Raw genomic sequence first — 20,464 nt, 5'->3', positions numbered from 1 at the left:
CCGTTCAGTTCCACAAACTCCAAAAGGCTATGGAGAGCTCGGAGGTGGGGAGGCGACGGGAACAGGAGGTTGCTGGTTGACGCAGCAGGTAGACCCTGTTGTCTGTAGGCAGTGATGACCCTTGAGCGGTCCTGTGCCAGCGCTGGGCAAGCACAGAGAAGGTGCTCGAGGGTCTCGGGGTCGCCACAACGTTCGCAGGCCGGTGATGTGGAGCGTCCCTTGGCGTGCAGCCGCGCCGCCGTCCAGACACAGCCCGTGCGCAGTCGAAGCAACGTTGCGCGTTCCCTCCTGGTAAGGCCACACTCTGGAAGTGGCCTGGGACCGTTGCCATTTGCCACTCTGGCATCCGGGTGGACGATTGTGAGCAGTTTTTTCAGGCGCTGCCTTGAAAAATCTGAGGAAGCGACTGCTCGATAAGTGGTTCTTGAGGGAAAGGGAAAGGTTGGCGCTACTGCTCGTGTGAGCGGCACTTCAGGATGGTGGGCGGTTTTGGCGAGGGTATCCGCTGCCTCATTACCGGCTATTCCCACATGGGAAGGCAGCCAATGAAATGAGATGGTGACCCCCGCGGCAGCCAATGCCGAGAACTTCGAGCTGAGCAGGGCCCCCGTAAGCCCTGATCGGCGGTGGTTGATTAGGCTCGTGTGTGTACGTGTGAGCATCGCATAACTGTAGCAGTTGGAGCAACCGAACATTGCTCGCCCTTTCCACTCGTCACCATTGGTGGAGAGTGGAGGACACGGGGGGGCGCGGGGTGCAACGGTATGGTAGTTAGAAAGGTTTCGGAGCTGCGCTCGCTGCTCGCCCTTGCCTGCACGTTGTGGCCTTCACGCGGCCACTACAAAAGAAAATCAAGTGAGGAATTTGCCCGTGCGCAGCCCTGTTTCTGTGTGCGCTAGTCATATGATGCTTTACTCTTTTCGCGGTCGCGAGTACTCGAATGCGGCTAATTCATGCGCATGCAAAACACGGGGCATGCAAACGGACTTTTAAAGCTTTGCTTTAAATTTCTCAAGGATTTATAGCTAAAGGGCCCTTAAGCGAAATTTTGGTTTACGCTGGAAGTTGAATGAAGGGAGCACACTCGCATCAGGGACGCTCGATCGAAACTGAAACTTCGTTGATCAAGCGGCGACGTACCGTGCAGACGGCAGACCAGTCATCCTCATAATGATGATGATGATAGTACCCGCATGGAGCCGGCACCAGGCACTGTATCGCGAATGGGCGCACGCAAGTCGCATGTGGTTGCATCTTGCCGTGTAGCTTTCACATTGCGCAAGGACACCTTAGCGCTACCGTTATTCGCAGTTGCAAAGGCTAATAACTCCATGCTAGTTATTGCTGCTCTGAGGACCATTTTCTCGAGAATATACAATATTAGGAACTTTGTTTCCGCAGTCATGAGCACAGCACTGAATGAGTCTTCTCGCGACATAGTGGAGGAAAGTGATGCTGCTTGCGGAGTGAAAAGAAAAGCCGAAGAACCTGTCACTGGTTTGGACATAAAAAAGGCAAGCTCGCAGATCTAGAGTTGAGCCTCGTGTTATAACCGTGCATGTTGACAGTTGCTTGTGGCCGATGGCCCTTTCAGGTGACGTTTACGTTCGCCTGCGTGTATCGTGCATCATTATTTGATCGTTTTGTATGTTTTCTTAACTTTTTTTCATTCTGTTTTTTTCTTGTCAGAAAATTTGGTGCGTTAAGCAAGGTCCGTAAAGTTCCAAAGTGCCGTACTCATAGATGGCTTTGAATGGAAGAGAAACGTGCAGTCCTCGTTGAAAAATGATCACGCCCAAAAAGTGCAAGGCGGTTTGCATTGGCGCATATTGTGATTTCTGCTTTCAGATTCGGCAAGGACAAAAGGAGCTGCGGCCCGGCTTTGGCAGCGACAGATTCGACGAGACAGAATACTACTTTCAGCATGGTAAGTAACAGTATTAACTTAGTTTCCTACGTTATAACGCTTATGTGATGCTTTTATATAACGCTTTTGACTGGCGTCTTTCTAGGTCTGCGGAAAGTGTACCCTTACTATTTCACCTACACTACATTCTGCAAGGGTCGCTGGGTGGGACATCTTCTTGTCGATGTGTTTACCAGGGAGTTCAGAGCTCATTCAAGAGAAGTCTATGTAAGTAGTAGTGACTGCTCGACATCCAAATCTGCAGAAAAATTTTGTGCGTCGTGATACAGTACAATTTATTGTGGTGCATTGTATATTGTGTTATTGAAACCAGACAATCGCAGGATCTTTAATGCTACAAATTTTAAAATGAAAATCAGTGATTTTAGAAGAAAGAAGCTAAAGTCTCATTCCACTGACAGTCAGTGTATACAGAAATTGGGAATCGATCCTTAGCATTGCACTGCCGAGAGACATTCATTGCTGCTTTTACAGTGCTAAATTGAGCCCTTGTGGGTTCTCTTAGCTTGAATGTAGTATGAATTTTTCCTCTGCCTTACTCTTGTGGTGTGTATACAGGAATCAAAAGTATTCATTGTGTTCTGGCATGTGTTAGTGACACTTATCGGCACCTTTTATGCTTGAGGTAGGGTTCTAGAGTGCGAAGTTCAAAACACAGTTGTGAGCAAAAGCTTGGAGACCATATACACTGCTAAAAAGTTTTTTTCACAATCTAGGCAAGCACACATAAGTTGTGTTACAGCCCACATGTGAATGTGCAACCAAAGCAATGCACAGTCACAATTCCACGTTTGATGGCTGTGTTAGAAGAAGCATTTAATTTTTGCTGGTGCCATGGTCTCTAAACATTTTCTCATGAGGGTACATGTAGCAGCGCATGCTGAGTAAGGTTGCTTCAGACCCCCAGTTTACCCTAAATATAGTTACTTGAATCTGGATTAGCATTCAGTAAGGCTTCAACTGAGGCTAGTTGGTACGACATCATTCAGTTTACTGTGCCGGAATTTCACACAAGCAGCAATGAAAAGTACAAGGACGAATATGTGTGCAATATGAGTGACATGTTCATCCATGACCTTTTCATTGTTGCTTGTGTGAAATTCCAGCACACTAAAGTGATCAATCCGGAGCACAACATTTTGCACATGACAAGTAGACTGGGGCTGTGTGGCACCATTCTGCAATATAATGTCCTACATTTGTCGAAGGGACAAGTCTGAAAGGAGCATTGACCCAATAAATTTTTGTACTCCTTTTTTTTACTTTTTTAGATAACGTTTGACTCCATAATTACAGTATGAAACCTCAATTCCTCACTCCAGAGGGGTTGGTGGCTCATCAGAGCATGCAGAGAATGTGGTGAGGGGGGCCTCTGGATCCACCAGTGGAGAGCGCCACTAATAATTATATGGTAATGTGCAATGCAGCTCGTGAAAAAGGAGATTCATCACGTCACTGAAAGTGGAAGTGTTCGTCACGTGGTATCATAAACAATTTAAGAGCTCAGCCCGGTGTATGCTTGAAGGCCATACAATGACCGTGTCACTGAAAATTGCCAAATTTTCTATCCAATTGTGCACTTCTCAAAGAAATGCAGATGGACACACTCTCCCCTTTTTTTCCCATGGAGTGCTAAATGGACTTGGTTTTCGACAGCATGGCCATGATGTGTGTGTGTGTGTGTGTGTGTGTGTGTGCATCATTGATATCTGGTGCCACGAGACCACGATAATTCGTAATGGGATCGAGACTCCTTTTTCACATCCAGAGCCGTGTTGCTCTTGATGCGCATTTCGAACAGGTCTAATTAAAAGGCAACGTAATAATTTGTTGCACTCTCATGTACTTGAAGCTCCGTAGCATAATTACTTGGTTGATGGCTATCCAAGACGTTACTAAAAATAACACTGAAATTTTCTGTCACAACTCCTATAACTCATATTTAGAAGAAGCTTTAAATAATGAAGCATTTCGATCCTTAGCATTGCACTGCGAAAAGACATGCATTGCTGCTTTTACAGTGCTAAATTGAGCCCGTGTGTGTTCTCTTAGCTTGAAAGTGGTACAAATTTTTTCTCTGTCTTACCCTTATTCGCTAATGCAGGCTGCACACTATACTGCACATTCACTGTTATCATGCAGTCTCTCATGATTCATGTGAGAGCGACTGGCTGGAACTGAAAAAACAATGTTTATCTTACACTTTTTTTTCCTTTTCCTGCTCAAATTCAGAACAAGAATGTTATATTGGCCCATTAGAGTAGAGCATATGCTTGCAATGATGAACATGTGCTGTGCTGGTTCTGGCAGCTTTCTTGCAGTGGTGCAATGTGTTCGGCATATAATTTAGCTATGGTGTTATATATAGTATATAATATAATATATAATAGCTAAGGTGTTGCGCTGCTGAGCATGAGATCGCGGGATCGAATCCCGGCCGTGGCAGGCGCATTTCGATGAAGGCGAAATGCAAAAACGCCTATGTGCTTGCATTGTAGTGCACATTAAAGAAGCCCAGGTGGTGAAAATTAATCTGGAGCCCTCCACTATGGCGTGCCTCGTAATCAGAACTGGTTTTGGCGCATAAAACCCCAGAAAGAAGAAGAAAGATGTAATTTTCCGTGAGTGGTGGCTAGCATGGTCGCTACAGGGATACTGTCCTCTCCACTTGCTCTTTGGGATGCAGCTTGCTGGCACATGATGCATTTTTTGTGCACAAGACGCTCTGTCTGATCTGCTGCTGTCACAGCTTGCTTCATATATAGTGTTGTCCCCTGTGATTAAAAATATCTTGCCACACCATAAATAGTGGCCTCATGCTCATGCATCAGTGGCACTTTTGGTTGTAGGACTTTCTCTGAAGAATGGGGGAAGGGGGGAGGGAGGGAAGAAAAGAGTGCATTGCATGGATATGCCAGGAAATAGCAAACTTGTGATTAACATCTTCCCCAGAGGGCCAAGACAGTTTAAAAACACATCTGACAACCTGTGTTTCATCTGTCACAGTTAATTTATTCTAACAAACTAGTCCCTATAGGTATTTGCACTAATGCATGCAGTTAAAACCACAGTAAACAGTACTACTGGCAATTGCTGAAGTTGGAGCAAAGTTGAGGGGATGCACTACCACTGGGCATTGGTATAATTCATATGTTTCTGTTTTCTTTGTTTATTTGTTATGTTACATGTGAGCAAGCATTAACGCTAGTGCATTAAGGGCAAAACCAAGACCTGTTTGAAGATTGAGTTCCAAAGAAGTCTTATTTCCACAGCCATGATCTAGTTTTAAGCCAAGCCATATTCAAGACAAACCAAACCCAACATACCTGTTGTAGACATCTCATTCAGAATCTCTCAAGATGATGGCACCAGATTTCTCTCTAGGTAGCGTTGTAAGAAACTCCTTGTACCACCCTGGTTGCACAGGTAGAATTGGGGCACTGCAATCCTGTAACTATATTGCCCCAATGTTTATTGAAATGTCTTATAAAGCTGCTTGGCCCACATCACGTTTGCCAACGAGGCTTTTGTGGGACCATAAAAAGCTTGAGCTGTTGGAGTATAGAAGCTTCTGTTTAATGAAATTCTCGGGAAGTCTTTATCTGCATGTATAGTTTTATAAATCAAGGCTTGACTGAATTAGTGCTGACAGTTTTATGTGGAGCAAGATCTGTGAATTAACTTTCAGCAATCATTTTGTTATATTTTCCCTTTTTTGTGCCTTGTGGAAACAATAGAAAGGACACTGCTCATATTCTGCATAGAGATCCTCAAGCAACACAGTTTATAGCTTTAGAACTACAATTATCGTAGCACCAACAAGGTCCAACTATCTGTCTTGCTTTCGGTGGTGAAGGTTTTACTGTCTGCTGAGAATTTTGATGCAGTTCCGATTGCACGACAAGAGCAAGAGGTGTGTCAGCTACTCATGTTGCTGGCGTTGCGATGGCATGGATGCACACTATCCCTAGGTTGTGAATGTAAAGTGGCAACGGAGGTGTGTTAAACAAGGTTTCTTTACGGAGAAATAGGTTCTATTTACACTGAGGGATGCACATGGCTAAGGCAGGATAATCTTCCTGCATAACACCTTTCCCTAGGGCAAGATTTTCGTCAACAGAGTCCTGTTGGCTGGGCTGGTGTCATATACAGGTGTCACTGCAGTGGCGAGATGACTCATAAAGTTTACTCTACCTTAGTCTGCTTGCTGCAGACTCTTGCTGTCTTCATAATAAGATGCCAGAGCCATTGAACCCTCATCGCAGAAAAGAAGAAAAAAACGCAAGGTGGAAGGAGTAGTAACTGGCTGTCTGCGTGATTTCTCTTGTCAGCTTCTCATTTATTGGGGGTGCCAGTGACCTGGGTTTGTGCACAATTTGTCGATGTCAGAAACATGAATGCACACTCATTGGATAAAGAATATATTTTGCCTGTCTCTACCCTTCAATAATTCAATAGATAGATCTTGAAATGTGTTTGTGTGGGAGAGAGAGAAAGGTGGTGATAGAGGCACCCTATAGGCTCCCTTCAATGGTCAGGCGGCGCAGCGATCGGCTCAGCCGTCAGCGCCGCCGTGTCAGTTCCGCGAAACACCGAGGCGGCCACTTCTACGAAGGCATGCTTCTGCGGCGCTCATTTGAAACAAGTCGGGCGTTCTAAACTGTGGTTTTTAAGGCAATTGAAAACATTGAGGCCCATTTTCGACCACCGACACTCGAGAAAGGAAGGACGTCAACTTTACGACAATTTCGTGTCAAAAAAGTAAACAGGACGGACATCGCAGCAAAGTTCTTGTCACGACAAATAAAGCACGTTTACAACGTCGAACTCAAAGTAAGTTAACAAATAAATAATTTATTCCGCTTAAATGGGCAAATACGGCCGTAGACGTTTTTTTAACTTTCATTTGTAGCTTCAGTATACTTCGAGCGTGCCTTGCTAATTATCACATTTGTCGAGGTTTTAGCGAGTTGGAAGGTAACTTGAATGATTCTTTATGGCGCTTTTTTCTCCGTTGACAAAGTGCCTCGAGCATATTCTGGTGTTGTCATTCGGGCTCCAGTGTGAGAGGTCATCACCGGTGAAACATAACAGAGAGCAATCAGCTGACACTATAAGCAACACCAAGACTGAACAAATGTGTGCTAGCGTGCGCGAGAGAAGTGCTATTTTGCGAATACTCGATGTGTGCTGCGGTGCACTCCAGCCTTAGTTATGTTGTTCTAAACGCAAGAAAACGTCGGCATGAATGAGCCCGGTTTCAGCAGTCGCGTCTTGATCCAGGCGCAGAAAGGAGCCGCACGTTGGCTTATTAATGTACAACAAGAACTACAGTGCGTACAAAGGTCCAACGCGGAGCGCTTACGAAGCTAGATTTGACACATAACAACCACTGCGCATTTGTTTTGGAGCGAGACTAGCTCAACAATTATCCAAACCAATTTACAACAGCAGGAATCAGATCACGCGTGTTTATGCAGTTGTCGCTTTATTGTGCGTTTTCATGGATGCTGCCTTGTGTTTTTTTTTTCTTTTTTTAATTTTGCGTTTGCGTCATAGTTCAACAGAAATTCGCAAGAGCGACTCTTACTTGACGGCCCGAACCACGCGACTATCCACCTTCAGCCACCGGGTTTCTCCCCACAGTCTCGAAGGGAAGCGGCACAATTTGATGCCGACATCCCCTTCGCGGTTGTGAAAATACCTAAAGCAGCAGTATATGCGCACGTTCTTTTTGTTCACACTTCTCACGGAGAGCTGCCGAGTGGTCGCGGTGAATCCATTGAAAAATCTGAAAAGGAAGCTTTCAGGTGGCCTGAGCGCTGTACAGACCAAGGTGAAATGGCGGTGAGGGCCTACTCGCGGGTGCTCACCGCCGCTGCTAGGTGGCGCGACATGTACAGCCAAACTGCATTGCAGGGTGCCTATTTCCACATGCATTGAGTGCAGGTTTTTCAACTTGTTAGCTTGCTGCCAAGTACAGGCAGTTAATTTTCTCCTTGCTTTGGGTATTGCAAGATTTTTGTAGTGAGCTCTTTGTGGTGTCAGTGGAGAACAAAACGAGCAGTATTTCATGACAATTCATTTCATTTTTATCGTTGGGATCGACCGCTAGTTAGACGGAGGATGGTAGACAAATAGAATCGGAAGAAAAGAATTCAACGGCAATGGAAGAAGGCAGCGTAGGATTTCAGCCAAATTAGAGAAAGAAGGCCGAATAACCAGTGGTCACATGTCTTAACGTGTTAAATGACAATGTCACAAAGGTCAGTGCAGTGTCCCAATCCTGGTGGTCGGTGGATGCATACATTGCCAACATGTCGGTGATTGTTCGGTTCAGCTGCTCCGTCATGCCATTGGTCTGTGGATGGTAGGCCGTGGTCAGTTTGTGTTGCATCGAGCAAGACCGTAGAATGTCCTCGATCACCTTCGAAAGAAACTGTCTGCCCCGGTCAGTTAGGGAGTTGCCGAGGTTCACGATGCTGCAGAACGATGTTATGGAGTAAGAAGTCCGCAAGGTTGGTCGCGCAGCTTGTGGGAAGAGCACGGGTGGTCGCGAATCGGTGTCACATAGTCTGTGGCGACGGCAACCCATCTGTTTCCTGGGACAGACAGAGGAAATGGACCAAGTAAGTTGAGGCCAACGTGATGAAACGTCGAGAGGCTGAAGATGGCCAGCAGGCTGGAGCTGCAGCTTTTTCCAGCGCCGATAAAGGTCACAAGAGGCTACTTAACGGCACACCGAGCGGGACATGCCTCGCCAGTAGAACAGACGGCGTGCGCGTGTATGAAACGCTGAGGTGATGTGCTGTTGGCGCATCTTGAAGCTGGGCCAGAACAGTTGAGCGGAAATGTTGCGGAATCACAAGTAAGAGGTCAGGACCATCAGGAAGCAAGCTTTGATGATGTAAAGTGTTATCATGTAGCGCAAAAAGTCGATGAGAGGCATCATGAGCCTGGGAGTTGAGATGTGCAATAATCTTACGGAGAACCGGGTCCCGGCGTTGTTCAGCTGCAATGTTTTAGAGTTCAGAGATGTCAAGCACACAAGGACTGTAGTCACTCTGTGCAAGTTCCAGTTGGTCGACGGGGTACCGGGAAAGGCAGTCGGCATCCCGATGCAATCGGCCAGATTTGTGGATGACCGTATATGAATATTCTTGAAGTCGTAATGCCCAGCGTCCAAGGCGACCTGTAGGATCTTTGAGCGAAGATAGCCAGCAGAGAGTGGGATGGTCAGTGACGACGGTAAAAGTTCTGCCATACAGATAAGGGTGAAATTTTGCGACGGCCCAAACAAGAGTGAGGCACTCTCTCTCTGTAATCGAATAATTCCACTCAGCGACAGAAAGGAGGCGGCAGGCATACGCAATAACACAGCCCTGATCACCTTGACATTGAGCTAGAACAGCGCCGATGCCATGGCCACTGGCGTCTGTGTGGACTTTCGTGGGAGCAGAATTGTCAAAATGAGCCAGCACAGGTGGCATAGTGAGTAGTGCGATCAGCTGTGAAAAGGCAGACGCTTGGGCAGGACCCCAGGTAAAAGGAACGTTTTTCTTGAGCAGGCATGTGAGAGGCCGTACTATCTCTGCAAAGTTTTTCACAAAGTGATAAAAGTAAGAGCAGAGGCCAAATAACGAGCAAACGTCTTGTGAAAAACGTGGCGTTGGAAAGTTGGTAACGGCGCATACTTTAGCAGGGTCAGGTCGGATACCAGCAGCATCAACAAGATGGCCAAGTACAGTGATCTCTCGGTGTCCGAAGTGGCATTTGGAGGAGTTTAGTTGAAGCCAGGCACTGCGAAACAGCTGCAAAATATCCAATAGTCGCTGGAGATGACTGGGGAATGTGGGTGAACAAATGATGTCATCGTCGAGGTAACATAAACAAGTAGACCACTTGAACCCGCGAAGGAGGGAGTCCATCATTCTTTCAAATGTTGCCGGGCATTACGCAACCCAAAGGGTATGACTTAGAGCCCATTGGGCGTAACGAAGGCAGTGATTTTGCGATCCTGCTCGTCAACTGCAATATGCCAATAGCCGGACCGAAGATCTATGAAAAAAAGTACCGTGCGCCATGGAGAGAGTCGAGCGCATCGTCTGTTCACTGCAAAGGGTAGACGCCCTTTTTAGTTGTCTAGTTCAGGTACCGATAGTCGATCCAGAACCACCAGCTGTTGTCTTTTTTTCTGACAAGCACCAAAGGGGACGCCCAAGGACTTGCAGATTGTTCAATGATTTCCTTAGTTAGCATTTTCTCAACTTCGGTTTGACTGACACGGCGTTCGAATGCAGACACTCGGTAGGGGCGCCTGTGGATGGGTCTAGCATTCCCAGTATCGATGCGATGGGTTACAAGGGATGTCTGGCCAAGACGGGGCGAAGAAAAATCTAAAACGTTGCAGTAAGATGCTAACAAGCTGTGAAGATCTTCGGAATGTGAAGGGGAGAGATCAGTGGCAATCATACCATCAAGAGGGTCGTCAAGCATAGTACTTATGTCCGGGCTTCCGAGTAACGACTGTGGAGCATCGATAGTCAGGGCCAGAGGGTCGTGTGCACCTGAAGGTGATATGCTGCCCAACGTGATGTCTTCAGGAAGGAATTGTGGGGTATCGTCCAAAGTTAAGAATCAATATACACGCCTGGTTCTCCGCAACAGTCACAACAGAGTGGCGGAGTGCCACACCCCATCAAAAGAGTGTCTAGAGAAGGAGAGATCAGATAGTCACCGTCGCAAACAAGGGGCTCTGAGGTCAACGTGACATACGTCGCGGTAGGTGGTTGCAGACTAACATATGCGACGACACATAAACGCGGTGGCGACGCGGTGTTGAGGTCGGGTACAGAAGGGAGTTCCAACTGTATAAGGCCAGATGAGCAGTCAATGTGGGCAGAATCGGTGCTCAGGAAGTCATGGCCGAGGATCACGTCATGGGGACACTGGTGTAGAACGGTGAATGAACTGAGGTCTGATGGCCAGCGAAGCTCACATGCGCAGTGCACATGCCAACGACGCAAGGTGTACTGCTGTCAGAAATGCGAACAGCAGGCAACGTGGCGGGCGTAAGAACCTTGCGGAGACGACAAGAAAGGTGAGCGCTCATTACAGATATTTGCACCCCAGTGTCTATGCTCGTCGAAACAGGCACGCCGTCCACTTCTATGTCCAAAACGTTTTGTCGGGTAGCCAGGGTCAACAGAGGATTTCCGGGTTGGTTGGCCAATGCAGCATCACCTCTGGAAGCTGCACTGGTCAGTTTTCCAAAGATGGACGACGAGGGTATGGCAACGGCGAGCGACGGGGCAATGGAGAGCGCGAACGCCGGTCGTGTGAGGATGGCGAGCGGTCGTAGCGTGGAGTCTGAGCAGGAGCATCAGGGTGCGGGAAGTCATCGCGAGCACGAAATGAAGAGGACCAACTGTCTTCCGGGCGCACTTAGCAGGCGGTAAGTGTACGCGGGACAAGGTGACGATGGCTGGCGATAGCGACAATGGCGGGAAATATGGCCTATCCCATTGCAGTTGAAGCATATTGGCCTGTCGTCGCGCGTGCGCCACTGGTTTGCATCGCGGTATTCGAAATAGGTCGATTGTGGGCAGGGAGGCCGAAATAAATTGCCGATCACAGGGCGACTTACGGCACAGATGGGATGAATGCCTGCGTTCGCCAATTTTGCGTACGACGACTTGGATCAACGGTACTGCTGGGAGGGACTCGTTGTACGAACGGGCCTGGAGGAACAGATGGAGATGCGGCCTCAGTCTCGCGATGCACAAGACGCAGTAGGCTTTCGATACCAGGAGGCTGGACGTCCTCACACATTGAGGTTATGGCGGTGTTAGGGAGCCGCACGAATCGTTGCGTGACACGACGGCTCTTTGCTTCCTTAAAACGTCGGCACTCCTTTATGATGTTGTCAACGGTAGAGCAGTCCTTATATCAGTAAATTAAAGGCGTCATTGGCGGTGCCTTTAAGTATGCGGCTGACTTTATCAGCTTCAGGCATTTTGTCGTCAACTCGCTGACACGGAGCTTACACGACCTGAATGTACACGACATCTGGTTCAGTTGATGTTTGGGCCTGGCACGAAAATTCCTTCTTGGCGGTTTGCTGGTGCCTGACTGGCTTCCAAAAGAGCTCCTGCAGTTTGTGCTTGCAGGTCTCCCAACCATTCAGTTCCTTCTCGTGTGTTTGGAACCAAATGCGGGCTGTTCCCTTGAGGTAGTAGATAACTTTAGCCAGCATTATGGTTTGGGCCCACCGCTTGTTCTTGCTGGCTCACTCGTATTCCGTTAACCAGTCTTCGACTTTCTGTCGAAGGGGAGAAAGTACCAGGGTCTCAAAGTTGGGCCAGGACAACCGATGTTGCGGTAGCCGAGGCTGAGTCAATGGGCCTCTCAGTCGACATGGTCGTATGGCCCACAAGATGTCCGCAGCGAAGTTCCGTGGTGTCCTTTGGATATACCCCGCACGTTCCACTAAAGGTGTTACGGGGAGATGTCAAAAAAGGTTTATACACAATGTTTACAAGTTATAGCGAGTGGCACCGCAACAACGAAGATGGCGGGCCAGGATACAGCTTGTCCTATTCCTTATCTGCTATGCCACTTCTATTTTGTCCGCAGGATAGGTGCATGGCTCATAACAATATTTATGAAAGGAAAAATTGACATCCACCTGTATGTAGCATGAAGCTACAAAGGAAACCCACACGAGTTTCTCAGAAGCAAAGCCTCGTAGTTGAAGGAAAATTCATCCTGGTCCTTTTTTTCAACTCTGAGGCTTTGTGTCTGACAAACACGTGTGGGTATCCTTTGTAGCTTCATGCTACATACAGGTGAATGTCAATTTTTCCTTTCGTGAATGTTCCTTCACCTTGCAGAATTGTGCAGAACTGATTTGCCATGTTATATTTAGTATTTAAATTTAGTACCTATTTACATTTATAGGGACTGTCAAATGGTCTTTACAGTACCTGTTTTCTTAGTCTAATTGAAAGCTCACCGTCTAGAGCACCCAGTCCTGCAGTGATTCAAGTGAAACGCTGTGGAAGGTTTTTTTAATACAAATTTTTCTATCTGTAGGCGCAATCGTATTCATGTAGTTCTGTGCTGGAAACAGCAATAAGTCAATGCTGGCAATAAATGTTACCTGAACCTTAAGAAATTAATCTTTTTTAATGGGATAGCATTAGACGCCTCTACTACGAAATGACCTGTATAATAACTGAATAATCCTGTCCTGGTTCTATTGTGTGCTGTGCAGTACGCGACTTTTACAACTAAGTGACCTGTATAACGAATGATTTCGGAGGCCTCAAGCACTTTGTTATAAAGGCGTTCAACTGTATACCTAACAGACAATATGGGGTGATCCCAAAGGCTGTGCATTCTAAGAATACACAGCATATCAGAGTGCTCGCTGTCGCAGGGGAAGGAGTGAGAAAATGTCTCGTGACGCATGCACCAGACATTTCAAAGAGCGGCTTTGGCACAAGGGAAGCACATGTGCAGTTGTGGCCTAATGGTTAGAGCATTGAGCTGCCGTGCTGGGAGACAGAGGTTCGATCCCACCATTGGTCAAGGGTTTACTTATAGCATTTTAGTCAGACTTCACCCACTTTGGAGGTATCTAACAAAAAACCCTAGTTGTGTTGAGCGGACGTGAGCGCATCACAGTGTGCACGAAATTGCAAGTTTGTAAGAGATACAAGGTATGGAAATGTGGCAGATTAATCAGTACGCAAGGAAGCCTGTGACGCATGTATGCACAACTGTTGTGATGTCATAATCATCACAATTAAGTATGCTCTCGCATACTTAGAGAATTAGGGATGCTAAGTTTTGGTCTAGTCTTTTGTCAAGGCAATCCTCATGTGGCTTATCAGAATTGTTGATTTATTTCTTAGATAACATTACGCTTTTTGTGTGTGTGCATGAATGTGTCTTGAGTATGTGTTTCATGTAAAACTGTCTTTTGTACTGCGGTCATTGCCAGCGGCACTCATCCGACAGTGCCTACATCCCATTATGGCACGAGCTCACAGGATTTTGTATCTCACAGGGATACCCCAGAATACTGGGGTTCTCAAACTCGCATGCATTAGTACCAATGTTACTAGAAAATGTTCGCAGTAGAATGGCACGGCATGCAGTTTTGTGCGAGTTTCTGTGCTGATATAAAATTATAGTACCTCTTTAAACCACTAACATACTGTTTGATTTTATCAATAAAAAGCACATTCTTTTCATGATAGTCTTGCAACAAATTTTGGCCAGTTGTCAGTATTTTTAAGTAGAGAATGTTGATTAAAGTTAGAAATCATGTCTCTTGCTTCCGCATGCACTTGCCCACAATAGCTATTGGTGACACTAGCACTGTTCACTGAATGTCGTGAAAGCTGGCTTGCATCATTGGTCTCCCTCACGCTGTGTCCATGTAGTAGGGCACTCCAATCGGAAGTTGGCCATCTGCATAATCTTTATGTAATATCCACTTGCTGAGAAAAATTAGCTTAGTAGTTTTGTGTTGGTACTTCTTTAATGTTAATGGAACTGTGATGAGTAAAAAACTATCATTGTAAGCATGAGTTGTAACCTTAAGGGTACGTCACTATCTATAAGGTTGGGATCTGTCTTGCCATTGTTTTGTCACAATGTGTCTATGCAATTGAACTATTTGTTTGGAGTCCAGTGTATGTTCTTCCATGGTCAGCATGATTTGTTTTTCATTTTTACCCCAGGAAAATGCTATAAAAGCTGGCCTTGTAACAGTGAACAATAAGGTTGTAGGCACAGACTATCGTCTCAAAGACAATGACCTTCTGGCCAACACTTTACACAGGTAAGCATGATAATTTAAATTAGACTCGGTTTAGGCAGACGTTGAAGGAAAGTGGACATCTTTGCCAACCAGCAGGTTCTGTAAATTATGTTAAGTGCAAAAGTATTTTTATTTGTCAAGTGCAAAGTGCTTTCGGTGTTTTTTAAAGTGATTGTCCAGCCATTTTACGAATAAAAACAAGTGGTCTTGGAACAAAGTATGTGCCCACTTTTACTTTTTAAGTGGTAGCAGCAATAAGACAAGCACTTAGTTAATCCTCAATCAATTATCGAAATCTTCACTTTCAGATAATTCTGCTTTGATTCCAGAACCCGCTGGCCAGAGCACACATTATCAACTGCCGCTTTCCTGTTTTCTTGAAGTTTGGAGGGGTGTCTGCATGTGCGAGGTTTGCCTTGGGGCTAACTCATGGCTGTGAACAATCGCCTAATGGGCTATTGCAGTGATGGAAGTGCTGCGCCAATTGCACTAAACTGCACCATGAAGGAAATGGATGGATGGATGGATGGATGTAAAACTTTAATGAACGTCCTGAGGTACGCGACTCATCGCGCAGTGGGCCGCTCCCACGTTGGGACAGTCAGGCCATGCCCGACCGCCGCATCGTGGGCCCTCTGGACAGTCCATAGTTGTGCCCCGGCATCGGGGCTCTTGATAGCGGAGAGCCACTTGTCTTCATTTATTTGTTCCGTGCCTCGTAACAAGGGGCAACGCCAGAGCATATGGTCTAAGCTAGCGAAATCATTGCAGTGCCTACAAGAACTACTGGCATAAGTGTCGGGATAAAGCTTGTGTAATAAAGCCGGGCTGGGATACGAGCCTGTTTGCAATAATCTGAGGGTCAATGCCTGCGCTCTATTTAACTTCTTGTGAGGAAGGGGAAAGTCTCTCCTGCCGAGATAAAAGTGCTGCGTAATTTCATTGTATGTTGTCGGTTGATCTCTGTTCTCCACCACTCCTGGCCCGCCGGGGAGTTCTCCATGGTCGCGGAAAGCGAGACCTCGCGCCTTGGAGTGGGCCAGCTCGTTGAGGTTTGTCGGGCCTCCCATGATGGATCCCATGTGAGCGGGGAACCACGTAAGAGTGTGGGTGGCAATGCTTTTGCCGTCGAGGATGTGACAGGCTTCTTTACACACGGCGCCAACGCTGAAGGCGCGGGTGGCTGCCCTGGAGTCGCTGAAGATGTTGGCATGTTTCTCGTCCAGGAGGGCCAAGGCAATGGCCACTTGCTCGGCCGCACATGACGACGTGCTTCGTACCGAAGCTGCGTTAACGGTCGAACCCTTGTGGTTGATGGACACTACTGTGAAATTTTTGCTGTTGCCATATTGGGCCGTGTCAACGAAGCAGCTGCCGCCGGGGAGTTCTGTATGCTGCGCCAATTATTCATTTATCGCAGGTATAGTGTTAAAAAAAGAGAGAGAGAGACATTCGGTGAAAATTAATTTTGTTGCCTTTTACAAGGCGAGCAGCATGAAGAAAACATAATTTTGCTCTGTGTTGTGCTTTGTAGAAATGGTCTCTACCTAAAATAATGCGATGGTCATAGCCGCAGAGGCACTTTGCACTCGCCCATCTGTGGCCTGTCGTGCAGCCTGATTTGCGTCGCATGTTGTCGCAAAGTAATTTTCCTATGCCGTTCCGTCCAGTAAGCACACAAGCATATATTAGGCGAGTTAGCAGTAGTTCCCGGCAGATTGCTCATGCGCCCTACGCTGTGAATCCGATGAATCCCATGATGAATCCCGACCAACTGGCCCAACTTGCCGTCGTGTTGCTGTGACTAGCATGCACTTTAAGCGCATGAGCTTATCCAGGCGCATTATTAATGTGCAAGGATACAGTGCTCTTACCGTATTATTAACGAATTGGGCCGTTCTATGTATTCGACTTGTAGACATAAGTTTAGCAGATGAAATGAATAACGAAGCCAAGAACAGCAAGGGGGGAATTACCTCTTTATTGAAATACAGAATTAAATGTGCATTTGTGGTTAAATATCTTCTTATCCGTTATGAAGAAATGGAGCAGCAAGTTAAAGAAAAAAACATGCATCTTAGTATAATACATAATGGATGCACTTTTTCAGAACTAATTCATACGGCTTGTTTTCCTTGTTTTTTTTTTTATTAGTAATATAGTAGTAGTAGTAGTAGTATCTTCCACACAGTGCTTCCTCTTTGCACCAGAGCAGTAAGTTACTGCTCCCAAGCATTGTTTCCTTGCTCTAAACAGCAAACCTTTCTGTTTCAAAAGCATCTATTACTACTCTGACCTTGATTTCTCCTGCTTCTAAAGCTGCTCCAAAAAACCAAGTGCCGCTTCCATCATTGCTATTGCCCGTGTCTGTGACATCATAGATGGGGCATAATAGAGGAGGCCTCGAAAGTCGCAGGAGGGGAGCAAGCAATCTTTATAAGAGACTGTGGACTTCCTGCTGCATGCAAGAGAATAATATTTGGTTCGATGTTCAGGGTATACAGACCGCAAACATTTTCTTACGTTCAAAAAATTTTACAATGCCCCTTTAATGGTTTTTTCTCAGATCTTCCCCAGCACCTTCTTATTTGCTTGTTAAGCGGCGGTGTTAACAGCTGAACTTCCCTTCATCTCTGAATGTGGACCTCTTTAGTGTCAGGAAAGGTAGAACCAGCTGGACAATATGTGCAAGAAAGATGGCACTTTTTATTGGCACAAAGTGAGCTTCTAGCTCTATGACTTTTGTCTTCTATAGACGTGTTACATTGTCTTCTTCAATCCAAAGGGTATCCAACATTCATCGTCAGAGATTGTGTTTTTGGATGTCAAGGAAGTCCAGCTCACTAACAACTTTCTGAAGCAGGCTAAAGTCTCGTTATGGGCGTGCAGATTTGGGGCTCCATCTTCTGTATTGTACACCACACCTCTTTCAGCTTGTCTTGTGTTTAATTAAAGTGTTCCTTCAAGCGTATAATTTCAGTATTTAAGGTATGCCCACTGAGTGTCTGAAGATTTGTCAACTGTTCATGATCTAGTCCGTTCCATTTTGACCACCAAGCATCTGCAAACTTTTTTTTAACAGGCATGAAGTTCCTGTTCTTGGAGCACCCATAAAGATACTTCATAATGCTGATGACATGGTTGTCATTGATAAACCACCATCTGTACCTGTAAGTATGCAAGCTTTGTTCTTTTTATGCATAATACTAGTAGTGGAAGTCCCATTGCTAGTCATGTTGCACAGTGTAGTAGTTTAGCAGTGGTAATTTTCTCTAACTTTACTCTTTGATTTTGTTTCTTGAGGTTCATCCATGTGGAAGGTATCGTCACAACTCTGTTATTTTCATCCTGGCCAAGGAACATGGCTTGCAGAATTTGCACAGTGAGTGTCCCCATTACTAGTCGATAAGTGGGCAGCTGATTGTTTATTTAGCAGAGGAAGGGCCTAACGTCATAAAATTTGCTAAAATTGTTCCTTAAAGGGGGTCAAGGACATTGAATTGTGCATCACAGCTGTCTAGACAAGAAATGCACAGCACCCTATGCAAACTGTTTTGACTGTCTTGGCAAGTGCTAAATATCTGGCTCTGTCGATCTATTGAGGAAATTTAGAATTCAGTCAACTCACCTACTGGCAGAGCTTGTGCAGCAGCGGTTTGACAGTATGCTTCTAATCTCAGGAAACATGTACAGGCACGGACAAAATATTATGGGATCTGCGAGCATGTGCCAAACTGTATTCCAGTGCCCTCTGACGAAGCAAGCGCCTGATGTCAAGCCATGGCATTGCTCATGCATTTCCATGTGCCTGCCAATATGCAAATTTTTGGCCAGCCTGCTGTTCTAATCGTGATGAGCGCAAAAAATTATGCTAGACGCGCACCGTTTCAGCTGATGTAACATGCAACAATGCACTGCATGTTCTGCTGGCCAAAACGGACGCTGCTGTCCTAGTGTAACCCTGTGCATTCATCGCAGTTGTGACAGCAAGCTGGCAAGCAGTGGGCGTATTGGCAGGTACACAATCACAAAAGTCAACACATGCGCTCACAGATCCCATAATATTTTCTGCCCCCCTGTACTTATGGTATCTTTGTGCCAACAAGAGTAGTGGCAGTATTTTATTGCTTAAGGGGAGATGCTCCTCAGAAACATTTCTTTTTAAATAATGATGTTGGGCGAATAAAAATTCTACCACTTGTACAGCTTGATCTCTTCATTCGAAATCTACTTTTAGTTTTAGGACATCTCGATGCTTTCATGTCCTAAGTGCCATGCATAAGTGAGAAGCAGTGCATGTTTGTGCAGCTGCTGGACTTAGCAGTTAGCATGATAGAGCAGTGCAAAATTATTTTTCTTATTCCTAACACTCCACTGAGTGCTAATACGCAAGATAATGTGATTCCCTTTACAGGCAACAATTTAAGAGAATTTCGTATCTGGTGCTTCATATTCAGTGGCTGGTGCCCGAGTACATTAAAAATTTTCATCCTTAAAAAATTAAGTGATTGCATTAAATCCTAGATAAGTGCATTCTACATATCCTAAAAATTACGCCCATCAAATGTGGTCTTGATTGGACCACAATAAGTACATAAAATGTTGTGCACAAATGCCTTGTTTTGCTCAAAATATGAAATTGAGAAAAATGCGATTGAAAGTTACAAAAGTTGTTTACTTCTGTTAATTATTATTATTACTTACCGGGGAGACTGTGATGCGGCAAATATAACCTTGGAGAGAAAAAGCTTAGGCCTACCACCTTGCATGAGCCCAATGGCGTGCGACACCGCGGTTTGACGCATCGCGCGCTGGAATATGTGTCATATCTGTGCCTTTTCTTGCCACCTCAAGTGCTTCAACCGAGTTTATTATACTTTTCCCGATCATTTCTGGCTCTGATTTCTTCATATGTGAAATAGGAGAGATCAATGTTGCTGAAACAACTAAAAACACAAAACCTATTTCTTTAATGAAAATCGCCGTTTTCTGACCCGCCTCTCCCCTTAATAATGCTTATATCTGTGTGCCCATTAATAACGACACTGGAAAACTAAAGTTTAACAGTCATTGCTTCTTCACAATTTTCATTTTGACAAACAGTTCAGTTATTTTGCTGTCTATGCAAGCAACTTGTAGTGGCCAATCACAGGGGCATAGCCAGGGGAGCACACTGGGCACATGTCCTATGTCCACGCCAAGCCTTTAAACACTTGGCCATATTTCAGTACTGTCCTTGACGAAATGCAAAGCCCTTGAATTTCTACATTACGCCCACTGTCCCTCCCGAGACTGCGAAGGTGCTGATTGATATTATGTGGGACCTCTGCGATTGGTCGACGAAACTTTGCTACTACACAGTGAATACGTTTCTAAATATGAATTTGTTGCGTCGTTTATAAGTGCAAGAACAGAAGACTAAGCGAGTTGGATTCCTGTCTGTGTCTGTTCTTTGCGCTGCTACATCATGTGTATACCGTAAAATTCCGAGCAAGCGCCCCCACCCGTGCAAGAGCCCCCCTCCCTAACGTCACTGCTAATTTCAAATTTTCGCGCCGTTCCGGGAAACTGCCCCCCCCCCCCCTCCCGCTCCGCACCAACACTGGCCTGCCACATCCAGTCCACGAAAATGATGGAAAATTTGGCAAATCGCACCGGTGTGCATTGGGATGCCCCGATGAGCCATTTCATCGAATCATGGTCGT

The 20,464-nt window shown here is 45.8% G+C and overlaps 1 protein-coding gene across 1 annotated transcript in view; it reads left to right on the top strand.

Moving 5' to 3' along the window:
* Positions 1-1,187: 1,187 nt before the first annotated feature.
* The window catches only part of LOC119431177 (pseudouridylate synthase RPUSD2-like), a 69,670-nt gene continuing 50,393 nt past the window's right edge, over positions 1,188-20,464 (top strand). Inside the window, exons 1-6 of the mRNA XM_037698653.2 lie at positions 1,188-1,514; positions 1,849-1,927; positions 2,013-2,134; positions 14,680-14,780; positions 17,842-17,929; positions 18,063-18,141. Coding sequence (XP_037554581.2) covers positions 1,194-1,514; positions 1,849-1,927; positions 2,013-2,134; positions 14,680-14,780; positions 17,842-17,929; positions 18,063-18,141 — 790 coding nt within the window. The 5' untranslated portion in view covers positions 1,188-1,193. The remainder of the gene's footprint in view (positions 1,515-1,848; positions 1,928-2,012; positions 2,135-14,679; positions 14,781-17,841; positions 17,930-18,062; positions 18,142-20,464) is intronic.

The sequence above is a fragment of the Dermacentor silvarum genome, chromosome 1, assembly GCF_013339745.2.
Source record: "Dermacentor silvarum isolate Dsil-2018 chromosome 1, BIME_Dsil_1.4, whole genome shotgun sequence".
Lineage (NCBI taxonomy): Eukaryota > Metazoa > Arthropoda > Arachnida > Ixodida > Ixodidae > Dermacentor > Dermacentor silvarum.
The sequence above is the reverse complement of the archived record's forward strand: the minus strand, read 5'-3'. Positions and strand labels throughout refer to the sequence as shown.